This window comes from Molossus molossus, unplaced genomic scaffold (genome assembly GCF_014108415.1).
Source record: "Molossus molossus isolate mMolMol1 unplaced genomic scaffold, mMolMol1.p scaffold_m16_p_7, whole genome shotgun sequence".
In the NCBI taxonomy this organism is placed as follows: Eukaryota; Metazoa; Chordata; class Mammalia; order Chiroptera; family Molossidae; genus Molossus; species Molossus molossus.
This window is the reverse complement of record NW_023425401.1, coordinates 16,484,585-16,499,385: the sequence shown is the minus strand read 5'-3', so window position 1 is coordinate 16,499,385 and position 14,801 is coordinate 16,484,585. Positions and strand designations below refer to the sequence as shown.

Here is a 14,801-nt window from a genome sequence, read left to right as displayed (position 1 = left end):
TCATTTTCCAGCTGGACTGAATATAAATTAGAATGAGGAAGAAAGTGTACTTGGCAGCCTTTACCTGATTTTGATACCACTTTACAGGGAAACAGCTCTCACCTTGCTGAAAATGGGACAATTAAGACCGAAAGAATAGCTGGGCTTGCCTAGAGAAGGATGGTAAAAGGAGGGCCGAAAACAGAGCCTTGGTGCCTGTACACAGTACACACTGACGTCCCGTTCTCCCCTTCCCCAGCCCCTGGCAGCCACTGTTCAGCTTTCTGTCTCTATAAATTTGACTACTCCGAGTCCCTCATATGAGTGAAATAATACCCTATTTGTGTGTGTGTGTGTGTGTGTGTGTGTGTGTGTGTGTGTGTTTGTGTGTGACTGCCTTATGTAACTTAGCATAATGTTTTCAAGGTTCATCCATGTTGTAGCATGTGTCATAATATTTTATTATATGTACATCCCATATTTTATCTATTTTTCCATTGATGGACATTTGGGTTGCTTCCCCCTTTGTGTTATTATGATAATGCTGTAAACATAAGTATAGAAATATCTATTTATGTCCCAGCTTTTTTTATTTAAAAAATTTTTTAAATTACAGTTGACATACAATATTATATTCATTTCAGGTATACAGTACAGTGATTAGACATTTATATACCTTAAGAAGTGATCACCATGATAAATCTAGTACCCTTTGGCACTATATATAGTTATTACAATATTCTTGATTATATTCCGTATGCTGTACTTTATATCCCTGTGACTAATTTTGTAACTGACAGTTTGTACTTCTTAATTCCCTTCACCTTTGTTGCTTATCGCCTCACCTCCCTCACTTCTGACTTCTGTCAACCCTCAGTTTGTTCTGTATCTATGAGTTTGTTTGTGTTTTGTTTGTTCATTTATTTTGTTTTTAAGATTCCATATGGAAGTGAAATCATATGGTATTTGTCTTTCTTTGTCTGACTTATTTCATTTAATGCCATCTAGGTCCACCCATGTTGTGACGAATGGCAAGATTTTGTTTTTTTTCCATGTTGTCGCAAATGGCAAACTTTTATTCTCTAACTTTTTCATTTTGGGGGCGGATCACCAAGTCATTTCATTCTTTTTTTTTATTTAAATCAATTTTTATTTTTTAATTACAATTAACATACAATATTAATTTCAGGTGTACACCCCAGTGATTCGACATATAACTTACTAAGTGATCATCCTAATAATTCTCATACCCATCTGATACCATACATAGTTATTAGAATATTATTGACTATACTCCCTGTTCTGTACATCACATTCCCATGACTGTTCTATAACAACAAATTTGTACTTCTTAGTCCCTTCACCTGTTTCACCTATTCCCCCAATCCCCTCCCATCTGGCAACCATCAAAATGTTCTCTGTATCTGTGAGTCTATTTCTGTTCTGCTTGTTGATTTTGTTTTTTAGATTCAATTATTGATATATGTATTTATTGCTATTTTATTGTTAATATTTCTTATCTTTTTTTTTTCTTAAAGAAGACTGTTTAACATTTCATGTAATACTGGTTTGGTGGTGATGAACTCCATTAAATTTTTCTTATCTGGGAAGCTCTTTATATGTCTTTTGATTCTAAATAATAGCTTTACTGGATAGAGTAATCTTGGGTAGGTCCTGGCTTTTCATCACTTTGAATATTTCTTGCCATTCCCTTCTGGCCTGCAAAGTTTTGTTGAGCAATCAGCTGACAATCCTATGGGAGCTCCCTTGTAGGTAACTAACTGCTTTTCTCTTGCTGCTTTTAAGAATCTGTCTGTCTTTAGCCTTTTGTAATTTTTTCCTCCCAATCCTCACCTAAGGATATGTTTACTGATTTTAGAGAGAGAAAACATAGATTGGCTGCCTCCCATATGCACCCTGACTTGCAGCCTAGGTATGTGCCCTGACAAGGAATCGAACCTGCAACCATTTTGGTATACAAGACAAGATTCCATCCAACTGAGCCACCCAGCCAGGGCTAACCTTTTTCGTTTTAAATATGGTATGTCTTGGTGTGGGCCTCTTTGGGTTCGTTTTGTTTGGGACTCTGCATTTCCTGGGCTTGTATGTCTATTTCCTTCTCCAGGTTAGGGAAGTTTTATGTCATTATTTTTTCAAGTAGGTTTTCAGTTTCTTGCTCTCTCTCTTCTTCCAACACCCCCATGTGCAAATGATGGTACTCTTAAAGTTGTCCCAGAGGCTCTTTACACCATCCTCATTTAATTGGATTCTTATTTCTTTTTGCCGTTCTGATTTGGTGTTTTTACTTCCTTATATTTCAATTTGTTGATTTGATGCTTGGCTTCGTCTACTCTATTGTTGATTCCCTGTAATTTATTCTTTTGATTCAGTTAGTGTATCCTTTATTTCTGACCAGTTCTTTTTTATGGCTCTGGTGCCAGTCGAGGCCAGCCACTGGTTGTGTAGGGTCTGGAGCCTCTTGGTGGAGGCTACAATGTGAGCCAAGGCTGGCCAGCACTTGTGCCAAGCTTGAAGTTGCTTGGAAAAGACTACAGTGCTAGCCACTATGCCAGGCTTGTAGTCGCCTGGTAGGATCTACAATGCAAGCCGAGATGGTTGGTTGCAACTTGTGCTGGGCTCGAGGGCATTTGGGAAAGACTGCAGTGCAAGGCGAGATGGCCATGGGTTAGATTTTCTGGACCATCAGAGTGCGCACGGGAGGCAACCAATCTCTGTACCGCAGGCCGACGCTCCAACCGCTGAGCCAAACCGGCCAGGGCGAGGCAACCAATCTATGTGTCGCTCTCACATCGGTCTTTCTCTCTCTCCCCCTCCCTCCCACACTCTCTAAAAGGTCAATGGAAAAATATCCTCAGGTGAGGATTAATAAAACAAAACAAAAATTCTTGAAGTTAAACCAAATGCAGTTCAAACTTCTCTCAATTTATAGTCATATCCCTGGCGAAATTACTAGGTACTAAAAATGTGCAAAATGAAATGCAATGTGGTATCCTGGATTGGATCCTGAAATAGAGAAAAGGACATCAGTGGAGAAACCAAATAAACTGTCACTTAATTGTAACGTACCAATGTTTCTGAGGTTTGGCAGATGTACAGTGGTTTTGTAAGATGTTATCTAACATCTTTGCAACTTTTTTGTAGGTATGAAATTAGTAAAGAATAAGTGTGTGAACACTTGATGCTGCTACTTTCTATATTTATTTCAAGATTTCAGAGGCACCAGAAATTCCCTGGATGCAAGGACTTATGTGGCTGGTGAGGGGAGGTGGGATGGGACACCCAACACTTTTTTCCATTTCTGAGGGAAACTCAAATGTTCAACAACAACAACAAAAAGAATTAAATGCATTAAGAGATTTATTTGGGTAAATGGCCCATAGTGGATTTTCCCCCAGAAAGGGGAAAGGAACAAGCATCAGGTAGACATTTGCATTTGCACAGAAGCTAGAAGGCAGGAAATCTTATGCAGTGTCACCATGAGCACCTCAAGCTATATTGGTACCATTGGAATAATAAATTTGATTATAATGGTGACTGTGTTTGTCTATTGACTTCCTTCTCAGTCTGCTCAGGCTGGACTGGGTTTCCTTATGCCAGTACACATGGCCGTATGTGATATTGCGATACAGAAAGTTCAGTGTAACCCTGAAGGGTCAGTTCAAATGTAAGACAGCCCGAGGGCCATCTAATGGAACTTACTGTGGTGGTGACCAGTGTTACTCTTGCATGGTGCAGAGGGGCAGCCACTGGCCCCACACTGCCCCACACTGCCAGAGAGCACTTCAAATGGGATCAGTACAGCCAAGGAACTAACTTGAAATATTTTTTAAAATTAATTTAGCCCTGGCCGGTTTGGCTCAGCGGTTGGAGTGTCGGCCTGCAGTCCAGAGAGACCCGGGTTCGGTTCCGCTGAGGGCGCGTGCCTCGGTTGCGGTTTGTCCCCGGCCCTGGTTGGGTCGTGTGGGTGGCGGCCACTCGATGTGTCCCTTTCACGTCGATGTTTCTCTCTCTCTCTCTCCCTCCCACTCTATCTGAACAAAAAATGGAAAAAAATGTCCTCGGGTGAGGATAAAAAAAAATAAAAAAATAAAAAAATAAATAAAATTAATTTAGATGGAGCACAAAGGAGAGGGAGAGAGGGCCTCCTGCCACACCCCCAACAAGAGGGTGGGGACTGAGCCTTCAATCTAGGCATGTGACATGACAGATCCAGCAACCTTTTCGGTGCAAGGGACCAAACCAATTGAGTCACGCCAGCCAGGGCAAGGACGTACAATTTTTTTGTTTTTGTTTTTGTTTAAAATTGTTTTTAATTTAGTGATTTTTGGAAAGAGAGGAAGGGAGAGAGAAACATCAGTTTGTTCCAGTTATTCATGCATTCATTTGTTGATTCTTGTATGTGCCCTGATTGAGGATCAAACCCACAACCTTGGCTTATCGGGACAGTGGTCTAACCAATTGTGCTACTGGGTCCGGGCCCAAGAAACTAGAATTTTAAAGTTTCAGTTTATATTTTCACAGTCTGATGGTGCTGGGGCTGCCCTATTGGTTGGTGCAGGCATGGACAACTAAATAGCCCCCGCTGTTGCGGAGTTCCAGTCCAGTGAGGGAAAGCCACAAATAAGCACACAAGCCCTCTTGCCCAGCTGCATTCTGCGGACCCCTGGCATTCTCAGTCCCCCCAGATCGTGTTGATGAGAATTTTTTGCCATCATCATCATCTCAACCATTGTTTGACACTTGATAAAGTCATTGGAATTTTGACGGGAATTGTATTGAATTTGTAGATAGCTGTGGGTAATGTTGATGTCAACAATATTAAATCTTCCAATCCATGAAATCAGGGTCTTTCCAGTTATCGGTGTCTTTAATTTAGCAACATTTTGTAGTTTTCAGTATATGTCTTTGGCTTTTATGATTAAATTTGTTTCTGAGTATTTATTACTTTGATTCTACTGCAAATGGAATTTTCTTCATTCTTTTTCAGATTTCACATAGTGTATGTAAACGTAACTGAGTTTTGTGTTGATTTTGTATCCTATAATGTTGCTGAATTCATTTACTAGTTTCTAATGGTTCAGTTTTTGTTTTGTTTTTTAGAATCTTTAAGGTTTTCTATATATAAGTTGATGTTTTTTGCAAATAGAGATCATTTTATTTCTTCTTACTTTTTTTTTTTTATCCTCACCCGAGGATATTTTTCCATTTTTTGTACAGATAGAGTGGGAGGGAGAGAGAGGAAGGGAGAGAGAGAGAGAGAAACATCGATGTGAAGGGACACATCGAGTGGCTGCCACCCGCACGACCAACCAGGGCCGGGGACAAACTGCAACCGAAGTACGTGCCCTTAGCGGGAACCGAACCCGGGTCTCTCTGGACCGCAGGCCGACGCTCTAACCGCTGAGCCAAACTGGCCAGGGCTATTTCTTCTTATTTTTAATTTGGTTACTTTTTTCTCTTTATTTTTTCTTGCTCTAATTGCTCTGGCTAGAATACCAGTACTATGTTGAATAGAAGGGCTAAAAGTGGGCGTTCTTGTTTCTGATCTTAGAGGAAAAACTTAGTCTTTGGTCATTAAGTATGATAGTTGAGGGCTTTTATTATCTTCAGATAATTTCCTTTCTCAGTTGGGTGTATCATGAAAGGATGTTGAATTTTGACAAATGCCTTTTTTTTTGCATACATTTGAGATGGTCCTCTGGTTTTGTCCCTCGTTGTATTTATGTGGTTTATTACATTGATTTTCGTGTGGAACCATCTTTACATTCCAGAAATAAATCCCACTTGGTTGTGTATAAATTTTTCAATATGCTGTTGCATTGGTTTGCTAGTATTTTATTGAGGATTTTTGCATCAATATATGTCAAGGATTCTGGTCTGTAATTTTCTAGTAGTTTTTGTCCAGCTTTGGTGTCAGGGTAATGCTAATCTCATAGAATGAGTTAGGAAGTGTTCCCTTCTCTTAAATTTTTTTTGGAAGAGTTTAAGAAGAATTTGTGTTGACTTTTGCTTAAATATTTGGTAGAATTCAGCAGTGAAGCTGTCTGGTCCAGGGCTTTTTTGTTGTTGTTGAGAGCCCCCCCCCCCCCCAATTCCCTTTTTTAAAATATTGAGATATAATTGTGTTGAGAGGTTTTTGATTACTGATTCAGTCCTATCATTATTACTGAATAGGTCTATTCAGACTTTCTATTTCTTCATAATTCAATCCTGGTAGGTTGTTTCTAGGTATTCATTTCATCGAGGTTATTTAATATGTTGGTGTACAGTCATTCATAGTAGTAGTAGAATTACTTTTCCTTCTCTAAAATTGACTTGTGTCCCCTGAATTTCAGCTGTTGTGGGTCTTCTATTTTTTCCTCGGTCAGTCCAGCTAAAGATTTGATAATTTTATTGATCTTTTTGAAGAACCAAATCTTGGTTTTATTGATTTTTGCCTTAAGTTTTTCTCTGATCATTGTTTCCCTCTTTCTGCTAGCTTCAATTTGTTCTTCATTTCCTGGTTCTTGTAGGTGTAAGATTAAGTTTTTGATTTGGGGATTTTTCTCCTATAAGCATTTTATAGCTATAAATTTCCCTCTTGACACTGTTTCACTCCATCCCATAAGTTTTGGGATGTTATATTTTACTTTGTCTCAAGATATTTCCTAATTTCCCTTGTGATTTATTCTTTAACCCATTGGTTTCTTAAGAGTGTTCATTTCCACATATTTGGAGGTTTTCTGGTTTTCCTTCTATTAATTTATAGTTTCTTTTCATTGTGATTAGAAAATATACTTTATATGATTTCAATTTTTAAAAAATTATTAAGACTTGTTTCATGGCCTAACATGATCTATCCTGGAAAACATTCCATGTGTACTTGAGAAAAATATGTATTCTGCTGCTGTTGGGTTCTGTTAATGTCTATTAAGTCCAGTTGCTGTGTAGTGTTGTTCAAGTCTTCTATTCTTCACTGATCTTCTGAGTGTTCTGTCCATTACTGAAAACCGGGTAGTGAGTCTCCTATATTACTGTGTTGCCATCTGTTTCTGCAATTCTGTCAGTGTTTTATATGTTCTGATATTTTATACATATGTGTTTAGAGTTGTTCTGTCATCTTTGTTAGTTGCCCCTTTTATCATTAATGCCCTTCTTTGTCTCTTGTAATAGTTTTACTTAAAAATCTGTTATTTTAGTCCTGGCTGGTTTGGCTCAGCGGTTGGAGCATTGGCCTGCAGACCAGAGTGTCCCAGGTTCGGTTCCCGCTAGGGGCACGTATCCCCCCCAGAAAATGTTATTTTAGACCATTCATGGTATCTGTTGGGAATAGAGATTTGGGATGATAAAGTCCCATTGACAATGTCATAAAGGTAGTTGGGATGGACAGAAGGGATGATGTATAGGTGAGAACCAGGTATTGAATGAGCTTAGGCCTCTGCACCAGACACTGTAGTGAATGAGTAGAGTGGCCCTTTCAGGAGCGTTTGGGCAAGAGGATTTAGGAGAGAGATACAGAAGTTGGGAAAGGTTTCAGGAGGAACTAGTTTCCCTAAGTTATTAATTCTGGGGCAAAGTATGAGGAATGAGTAAGCTAGGCCCCAAATTAAGACCAAGAAAACACCACTGGACCCTGAATAGGAGCATATTTCCTCCATTCCTTCTTCCTTTAACATATGACCTCTCTTTTTTTAGTACAAATTCCTAAAAAGTAAAAGTGAGCCTTATGTGAAGATTGAAGGGAAGGACACTGATGACTGGCTGTGTGTGGACTTTGGTAAGTTATTTTGATACATTTTACAAGTAAGGATTTGGCATTGCACAAATTTTGAACTGTTTTCAGTTGCAAAAGGATTGAGATCAAACTGCTGAGTATTTCTGTATAAAATTTTTGAAATGTTTCATTGTAACTCAGGTGGTCTTATTTACATGTGAAATGCTCACCTAACCTGGTATGTATATGAGTCAAAGAGGTCAGAAAGATGGTGGATAACATGATAGAGATGGGAGAGATCCCTTAGTGGTGGTAAAAACTTGGGGTACATATAACCTTGACCTTAACTCAGCCAAGATGAAGGGCATTCTAGGCACAGGACTGGAATTTTGGAAAGACTTAACAAATCTGGGTATTAATAGATACATAGTTTCAGAGTATTTCCCCACAAGGTTCTTATTACAAAGGGAAAAACAGTAACTGTCAAGAACTATAAGGTGGGGTCTGAGATTTTATCTTACTTGTAAGCTATTAAGTTAGCTGGCCAGTTTCATGGATGTTGGTAAGACTCAAGACTATTCCCAGGTGAGAGATGGACAGTTTATTTCAACAGCAGCATTTTTTGCACCAGGCTCCCTAAGCCCAGCCTCTGTAGCACAACACGGGGCCTGTAGACACAGTTCTAAGAGGGGAACCGTGAGATTAGGGTATCCACATTGTTCATAATGGGCATGAAGCAGGTCTGCTTTTGCTCTGGTTATAAGTCAGGATTTCTCAGCTTTGTCACTTAACATTTTGGACCAGGTAATTATATTGGGAGTGGGTAGGAATACCCTCTGCACTTTAGGATGTTTAGCAATAACTCTCCTCCTCTCTACCCTCCCCCCATTGAGAAAATAAAAAATGTCCTTGATTGAGAACCACTGCTGTAAGCAAAGCTGCCCTTTGCTCCAGAGAGACAGTACAGTCGTCCCTCGCCACTTCGCGCTTCAACTTTCACAGCTTCACTCTATGGCGGTTTTTCAAATACTATGCTAGCTATATTTGAAAAAACCGCCCTGGCCAGTTTGGCTCAGCGGTTAGAGCGTCGGCCTGCGGTCTGGAGAGACCTGGGTTCAGCTCCCGCTAAGGGCACGTACCTCGGTTGCAGTTTGTCCCCGGCCCCGGTTGGGTCATGTGGGTGGCAACCACTCGATGTGTCCCTTTTACATTGATGTTTCTCTTTCTCTCCCTCCCTTCCTCCCACTCTATCTGAACAAAATATCCAAAAAAATGTCCTTGGGTGAGGATAAGAAAAAAAAGAAAGAAAAAACCGCGATAGAGCGAAACCGCAATAGAGTGAAGCCACGAAAGTCGAAGCACAAAGTGGCGAGGGACAACTTAATAAATAAAGAATCCTACTTCACGGAAATTCATTTATCGCCGTAGAGTCTGGAACTGATTAACCACGATAAACGAGGGCCGACTATATCTCTTTGAAACAATTCTCCATACAGACATCCTTTAAGAAGATAGAACAAAAGGCAGTTAGTGCTCTGCTCACAGAATGTGCAGAAATGTGACACATTTGGAGAATTGTCTCCCAAGAGAAAGCTGGCAGGCCTTACCTTTGGTCACTTGGATAAAAGTTAACTTGAAGTTAACCCTTGAGTCAAGCAATGTTGCATATTGACATCATGTACCTCCTGTGTGATGCACTGAGGAAAAAAACAGCAACACTTCTGTGGTATTTTGCTGGATAGGATCCACAGTTTGTATTTCTAACAAGTTTCCAGATGGTGCTCATCTGTGGTCTACACTTTGAGAACCACTGTTCTAGTTTCTATACTTCTACTATGAGTAATAAACTATGAGAGTGTTGTGAGATCATAACAGCAGCAAACGAACTGCTTCTCTGTAACTCTTCCCTGTCCTTCATAGGCAGCATGGTGATTCATTTGATGCTTCCAGAGACCAGAGAAACATATGAACTAGAGAAATTATGGACCCTACGTTCTTATGATGACCAGTTAGCTCAAATAGCACCTGAGACATTACCTGAAGACTTCATTCTTGGAATAGAAGATGACACTTCATCCCTGACTCCAGTGGAGTTCAAATGTGAATAAAATACTGTTTTAGTCATTTTGGATTCAGATTGAGTCACTTCTCAAATATAGCCCCTAAACCCCACCTAATTGGGTAAGTTGTCAAGTCTTTTCTGACTCTGGGCACATGTGCTAACTGACAGGATATGGCAATTGCAGGTTAAAGGACCTCAGTTTTAATGTGTTGTCTCTATTCCAGAGATCCCAACAGGATTTCCTGGAGTTGTCACTGGTCCTTGTGCTTCACTTGAGCTCTCTGCTCAGATCTTTTTTTTTTAATCTTCACCAGAGGACATTTTTCCATTTTTTTTATTCAGATAAGAGTGGGAAGGAGAGAGAGAGAAACATCGATGTGAAAGGGACACATCGAGTGGCTGCCTCCCGCACCACCCAACCAGGGCCGGGGACAAACTGCAACCGAGGTATGTGCCCTTAGCGGGAACCAAACCCGGGTCTCTCTGGGACCGCAGGCAGATGCTCTAACTGCTGAGCCAAACTGGCCAGGGCTCTGCTCAGATCTTACTTAATTTTGCTAAATATAAGTATTATGTAGAATGGAAGAGCCAACATTTAAAAAAATAAAACAAAAAAACATAACTACACCACTGGCCCTACTACTTAAAGCCTATAGTTCTTAGCTCGTATGCAAACAGTATTATCAAGGTTCACATTAAGTACCACGGACTGGAGAAAATAATTTACCAGTAGGTATTGGTGTTTAACTGGAGATTGACAAGTATTACTAAAAGTCTGTTTATATTTATAAATTACATTGACATTTATTTGGAAAACCAAAAATAAAACATACTACATATCAAACTGCACCTAATGATGAAAAACTTTATTCTGTATCAAGGTATCTGAAAAATGAAGCTGCATTTGGGGCACATTACAAATGAGGAATGATCCATATGCGGTGAGTACAAACTCAGTTACAGAATTATTTCCTAGCTATTACCAGATACTCCATTACCAATGCTTAATCAAAAGTAAAACATGATTTGCCACACTAAAAGACTAAAGTGAAATATGACAGAATTTAAACCAGCAGATATAAAGGTAGCACCTATCTGTATGTTTTAAAAAAACAACAAATATTGGAAAAATCAAATACTGAGGAAGAGTTCTGGCCATAAGCACATCTCACCTAAAAGCCAACCAGAAAGCCAGTCCATGATTTTTTTTTTAAAGCAATTCAGTTTGAAATGAAAATTATGAATGCTAGATGAATTCAGTGACAAAAAGGGCACTTTTTGGCTAACACTACAAAATAAACTGGTTTCTGAAAACATTTCAAGTCAAACATTTCAAGTCATTTTCAAAATGTCTGATAATGCTGATCATCAGCAAAGCTTACTTAGTCTGTAGAAATTCATCTTGAAATACAAATGAGGCAAAATAATTTTTTAAGGGGTTATTTATGTCCTTCAGATTCGTGTAATATAATGACTGTGATCATTTTATGAACAAAAGCAACACAATTCTGAGAGCAGCGTGGCCCTGGAGACCACCCAAACCCACATAATTGTACATACTGGGCTTTGCCATCACGTTATGGAATAGGCAAATGAGTTCAGTATCAAAAGTCAAAAGTTTTATCACAGTCATTCAAATTATATTCCAAAAATTATTTTCTTACAAGAACTGGTTGCAGAGAATACAGAAATCCTACTGCATTTTATGTAATAATTTAGGTGGCCTGTCATTTTTCTTGGTTTATCATTGTTTAAAAATCTTCAAAACAGCTTAGTGAGGCTCATGACAGTGCCTGGCACATGCAGATATAGCTTTTTATTGCCTTTAAACACTGTCACACCATCTGACTGCCCCATGGCTCTGCTCAAAGGGTAAACCAACTGCTCTGAGGTAGATTGGCAAACTAAGCATCCTGTAAGACAAGCCGAGGCTTGCTTCCTGCCAATCAGTTTCAAGTCCACAGGGGCTGCATCTCTTCTCTTCATTGACACTTTCATTAGGTAGTGATAGTCAAAAGCACAAAGCAATTATGCACTCAATCACTTAGCCAAACAAACAAAAAACCTTAGTCTCCTGAAGCCATTTAAACTAGCCATTCCAAAACCTCCTGTGACCGCTTTGCTCTGTTAGTACCATCAAAAACTTTCCCTACCGTAAACAGAAAAGGAAATGGTATTGCTGCTCTCCAAATATAGGCACTGCTTCATGTCATTGGACACTTACTTTTCCAACTAACTGTCAAAAGCCTCAAAAAACCTGAAATTAACTTTACAGCTTTACTGTCACCAGCCAGAAGTAAAATTTTTTTCTCAGTTATTTGCCTGTTAGCTAATTAAATGTTAAGTTTATATTTTAAAAAACAGTTGGACTTTTATCTTTATAAAGTATATAAAATTTTCAAAAAAAAAAGCCCCACAAAATTTGCTTCCATTGCATTACTGAATACCTGAGGTAGTTGAGTAAAAATGCACGTTTAATACCCCTGCCAACACCATTCAGCACTTCCCTTAGGTTATTCGTGTTAGTGTTAGATAAAATAAAACAGTTTTTCTATGCTGATACCTTGACATTTAAGTTCCTGTAATAATTCTATTCTGACTTAAGAGCAGTCTAATTTTATTGGATGAATTTAGTGAGTGCATCATTAAGCCAATTTTTTGTATCACAAGGGAATATTAAGGAAAATTAGAATATGTTACACTGAGAATACAACAAAAGGGAAGTGCCTCTCTTTTCTTCCCCCCCGCCCCTTATTTTTTTCCTTTTTAAAGCTGGGTGTCATACATTTCAGAGAGCATAAAGTATACATTCTCACAGAGACAGGAGTTCAAAAGTTGCCTGGTCCTCAAAAACAACTGGCTAGGTAAAAACTTGTGCATGTGATTCTGGATAGGGGTTCAGCCGCCCGTCTGTTGGTTAAGCAATCTGTCTTTGGTTTGGCATCTGCCTCTGTGGTGGGCTGTTTCCTGAGCCTTTACTTCCGCCTTGACTGAGGTGGTCCACTTTGCAGAGCTTTCTGCTGTTGGTGCTGCTTTACCTGAGTGAGAATTTCCTGAATTTTTCTCTGGGCAACCTACAAAAGGAGAGAGGTTTGAAATTTCTACCTGTTCAACAGTTACTAAAAGTTGTTTTACTTTATCATTCCAGAAACTTCAAATAGAAGTTTATTTGAGGATTAATTATACATACTAATTAGTTTAGTTTGCTAATAGTCTTTGAAATCACCTGCTAAAAGGGGGATCAAGTGTTTGGCACTAGAATCAGCGGGGCCAGCTAGAGAGGCATAAGCACAGGGGCGGGGTAGAGAGCTCAGCCAGTGGCAGGGTCTGGGGAAGGGGCAGCAGGTGCCATGTCTGGTGCCAAGGAGATGAACGAGGAAGATAGGCATTCAAACAAGGAGCTAAAAAAAGCAAAGGCCACAGGGAAGGGCCTCCTGGACACTGGTGAAATTAAGAAATTTGGCAAAAAGTGAGCTGATCCTTAATTCCATTCCTGTTTTAACATCTAGATACCCTGTCATAACATCTCTTGCCCCCTATAGCTAGAATGAAGTATTGTCTTGGAGCCTATTGTACATTGAAGAAAAAACTTTTGTAAAAAATCGTAATCATACCCTGGCCGGTTTGGCTCAGCAGTTAGAATGCCGGCCTGCAGTCCAGAGAGACCTGGGTTTGGTTCCCGCTAAGGGCACGTACCTCGGTTGCAGTTTGTCCCTGGCCCTGGTTGGTCGTGTGGGTGACAGCCACTCAATGTGTCCCTTTCACGTCGATGTTTCTCTCTCTCTCTCTCTCTCCCTCCCACTCTATCTGAGCAAAAAATGGAAAAATGTCCTCGGTTGAGGATAAAAAAATCATAATCATCATCATAATCACGCAGTGGCTTATCTCCTTAGTTCATCTCTCTCAGTCGTTTTAACCTTAGCTGTGAGGTAGAGCCTGCCCAGAGTCCTGTCAGAGTGGGTTCTTCAGTCTTTATTCTGTACCGCCTGGAAGTATACCAACTCATTTAAAAAAATAAGTCAATAAATAAAACATAAAAAAAAGTGTCTGGCACTAAACCTTATTTATATGGGGTCAGGCACCCACAGGAAAATTGCTTCCATTTGGGACAGAAACAGAAGCGCGTACTTATCACGTTAGAGCCCACTTGCCTGGCAAGCATAGAAGTGACCAGTTATTTTGACCACCACTTGATCATTCTCATCAGGTGTCTGGTCACGAGGGACAACAACTTCTGCACTAGACAAATTCTGGAGCTCATTCACCTGAAAAAGATTTAAAAAAAAAAACTTGACTTAACATGATTTGTATTTAAGTTACCATTTCCTAAGCACTTACTATGTGCCAGACACTAGCTATGGCTTTACAAATTTTATCCAATCCACTGATTCTTTCCAGTGATTAATATGGTCCCTATTGCAAGATGATGAAAACTGAGGCTTAGGCAAAGAAAATGACTTGCCCAAAGTAACACAAGTGAGTGGCAGAACCAAATTCAAATCCTGAAAGTCTGCTTCTCAATCACTTCAAAATTGTAAATAGCTTTGAAAATGACTTAGCAGTTACACATATTAAAGAAAAGCTGGGCCCTGGCCAGTTTGGCTCAGCGGTTAGAGCGTCGGCCTGCGGTCCGGAGAGACCCAGGTTCGGTTCCCGCTAAGGGCACGTACTTCGGTTGCAGTTTGTCCCCGGCCCTGGCTGGTCGTGCGGGTGGCAGCCACTCGATGTGTCCCTTTCACATCGATGTTTCTCTCTCTCTCTCCCTCCTACTCTACCTGAACAAAAAATGGAAAAATATCCTCGGGTGAGGATAAAAAAAAAAAAAGAAAGAAAAGAAAAGCTGGAGCCCAGGCCGGTTTGGCTCAGCGGTTAGAGTGTCCGCCTGCGGTCCGGAGAGACCCGGGTTCAGTTCCTACTAAGGGCACATACCTCAGTTGCAGTTTGTCCCCGGCCCTGGCTGGTCATGCGGGTGGCAGCCACTCGATGTGTCCCGTTCACATCGATGTTTCCCTCTCTCTTCCTCTCTCTCCCTCCCACTCTGTCTGT

At 40.1% G+C, this 14,801-nt stretch overlaps 2 protein-coding genes across 13 annotated transcripts in view; one reads left to right on the top strand and one right to left on the bottom strand.

The window, feature by feature from the left end:
• The window catches only part of MALSU1 (mitochondrial assembly of ribosomal large subunit 1), a 31,148-nt gene that overhangs the window by 2,244 nt on the left and 14,103 nt on the right, over nt 1-14,801 (top strand). For 10 of the 11 annotated variants that reach the window (XM_036246832.1, XM_036246830.1, XM_036246827.1 and 7 more), the window contains exons 3-5: nt 7,675-7,756; nt 9,614-9,874; nt 10,637-10,696. In XM_036246832.1, coding sequence (XP_036102725.1) covers nt 7,675-7,756; nt 9,614-9,801 — 270 coding nt within the window. In that variant the 3' untranslated portion in view covers nt 9,802-9,874; nt 10,637-10,696. Of the gene's footprint in view, nt 1-7,674; nt 7,757-9,613; nt 9,875-9,979; nt 10,117-10,636; nt 10,697-14,801 lie in introns of those variants that run through there. The other variant, XM_036246834.1, reaches the window with a different exon arrangement.
• Nucleotides 12,510-14,801, bottom strand: part of IGF2BP3 (insulin like growth factor 2 mRNA binding protein 3) — a 128,492-nt gene continuing 126,200 nt past the window's right edge. Inside the window, exons 14-15 of one of the 2 annotated variants that reach the window (XM_036246821.1) lie at nt 13,907-14,020; nt 12,510-12,829 (exon numbers count right to left, since the gene is read on the bottom strand). In XM_036246821.1, coding sequence (XP_036102714.1) covers nt 12,731-12,829; nt 13,907-14,020 — 213 coding nt within the window. In that variant the 3' untranslated portion in view covers nt 12,510-12,730. The remainder of the gene's footprint in view (nt 12,830-13,906; nt 14,021-14,801) is intronic. The other variant, XM_036246822.1, reaches the window with a different exon arrangement.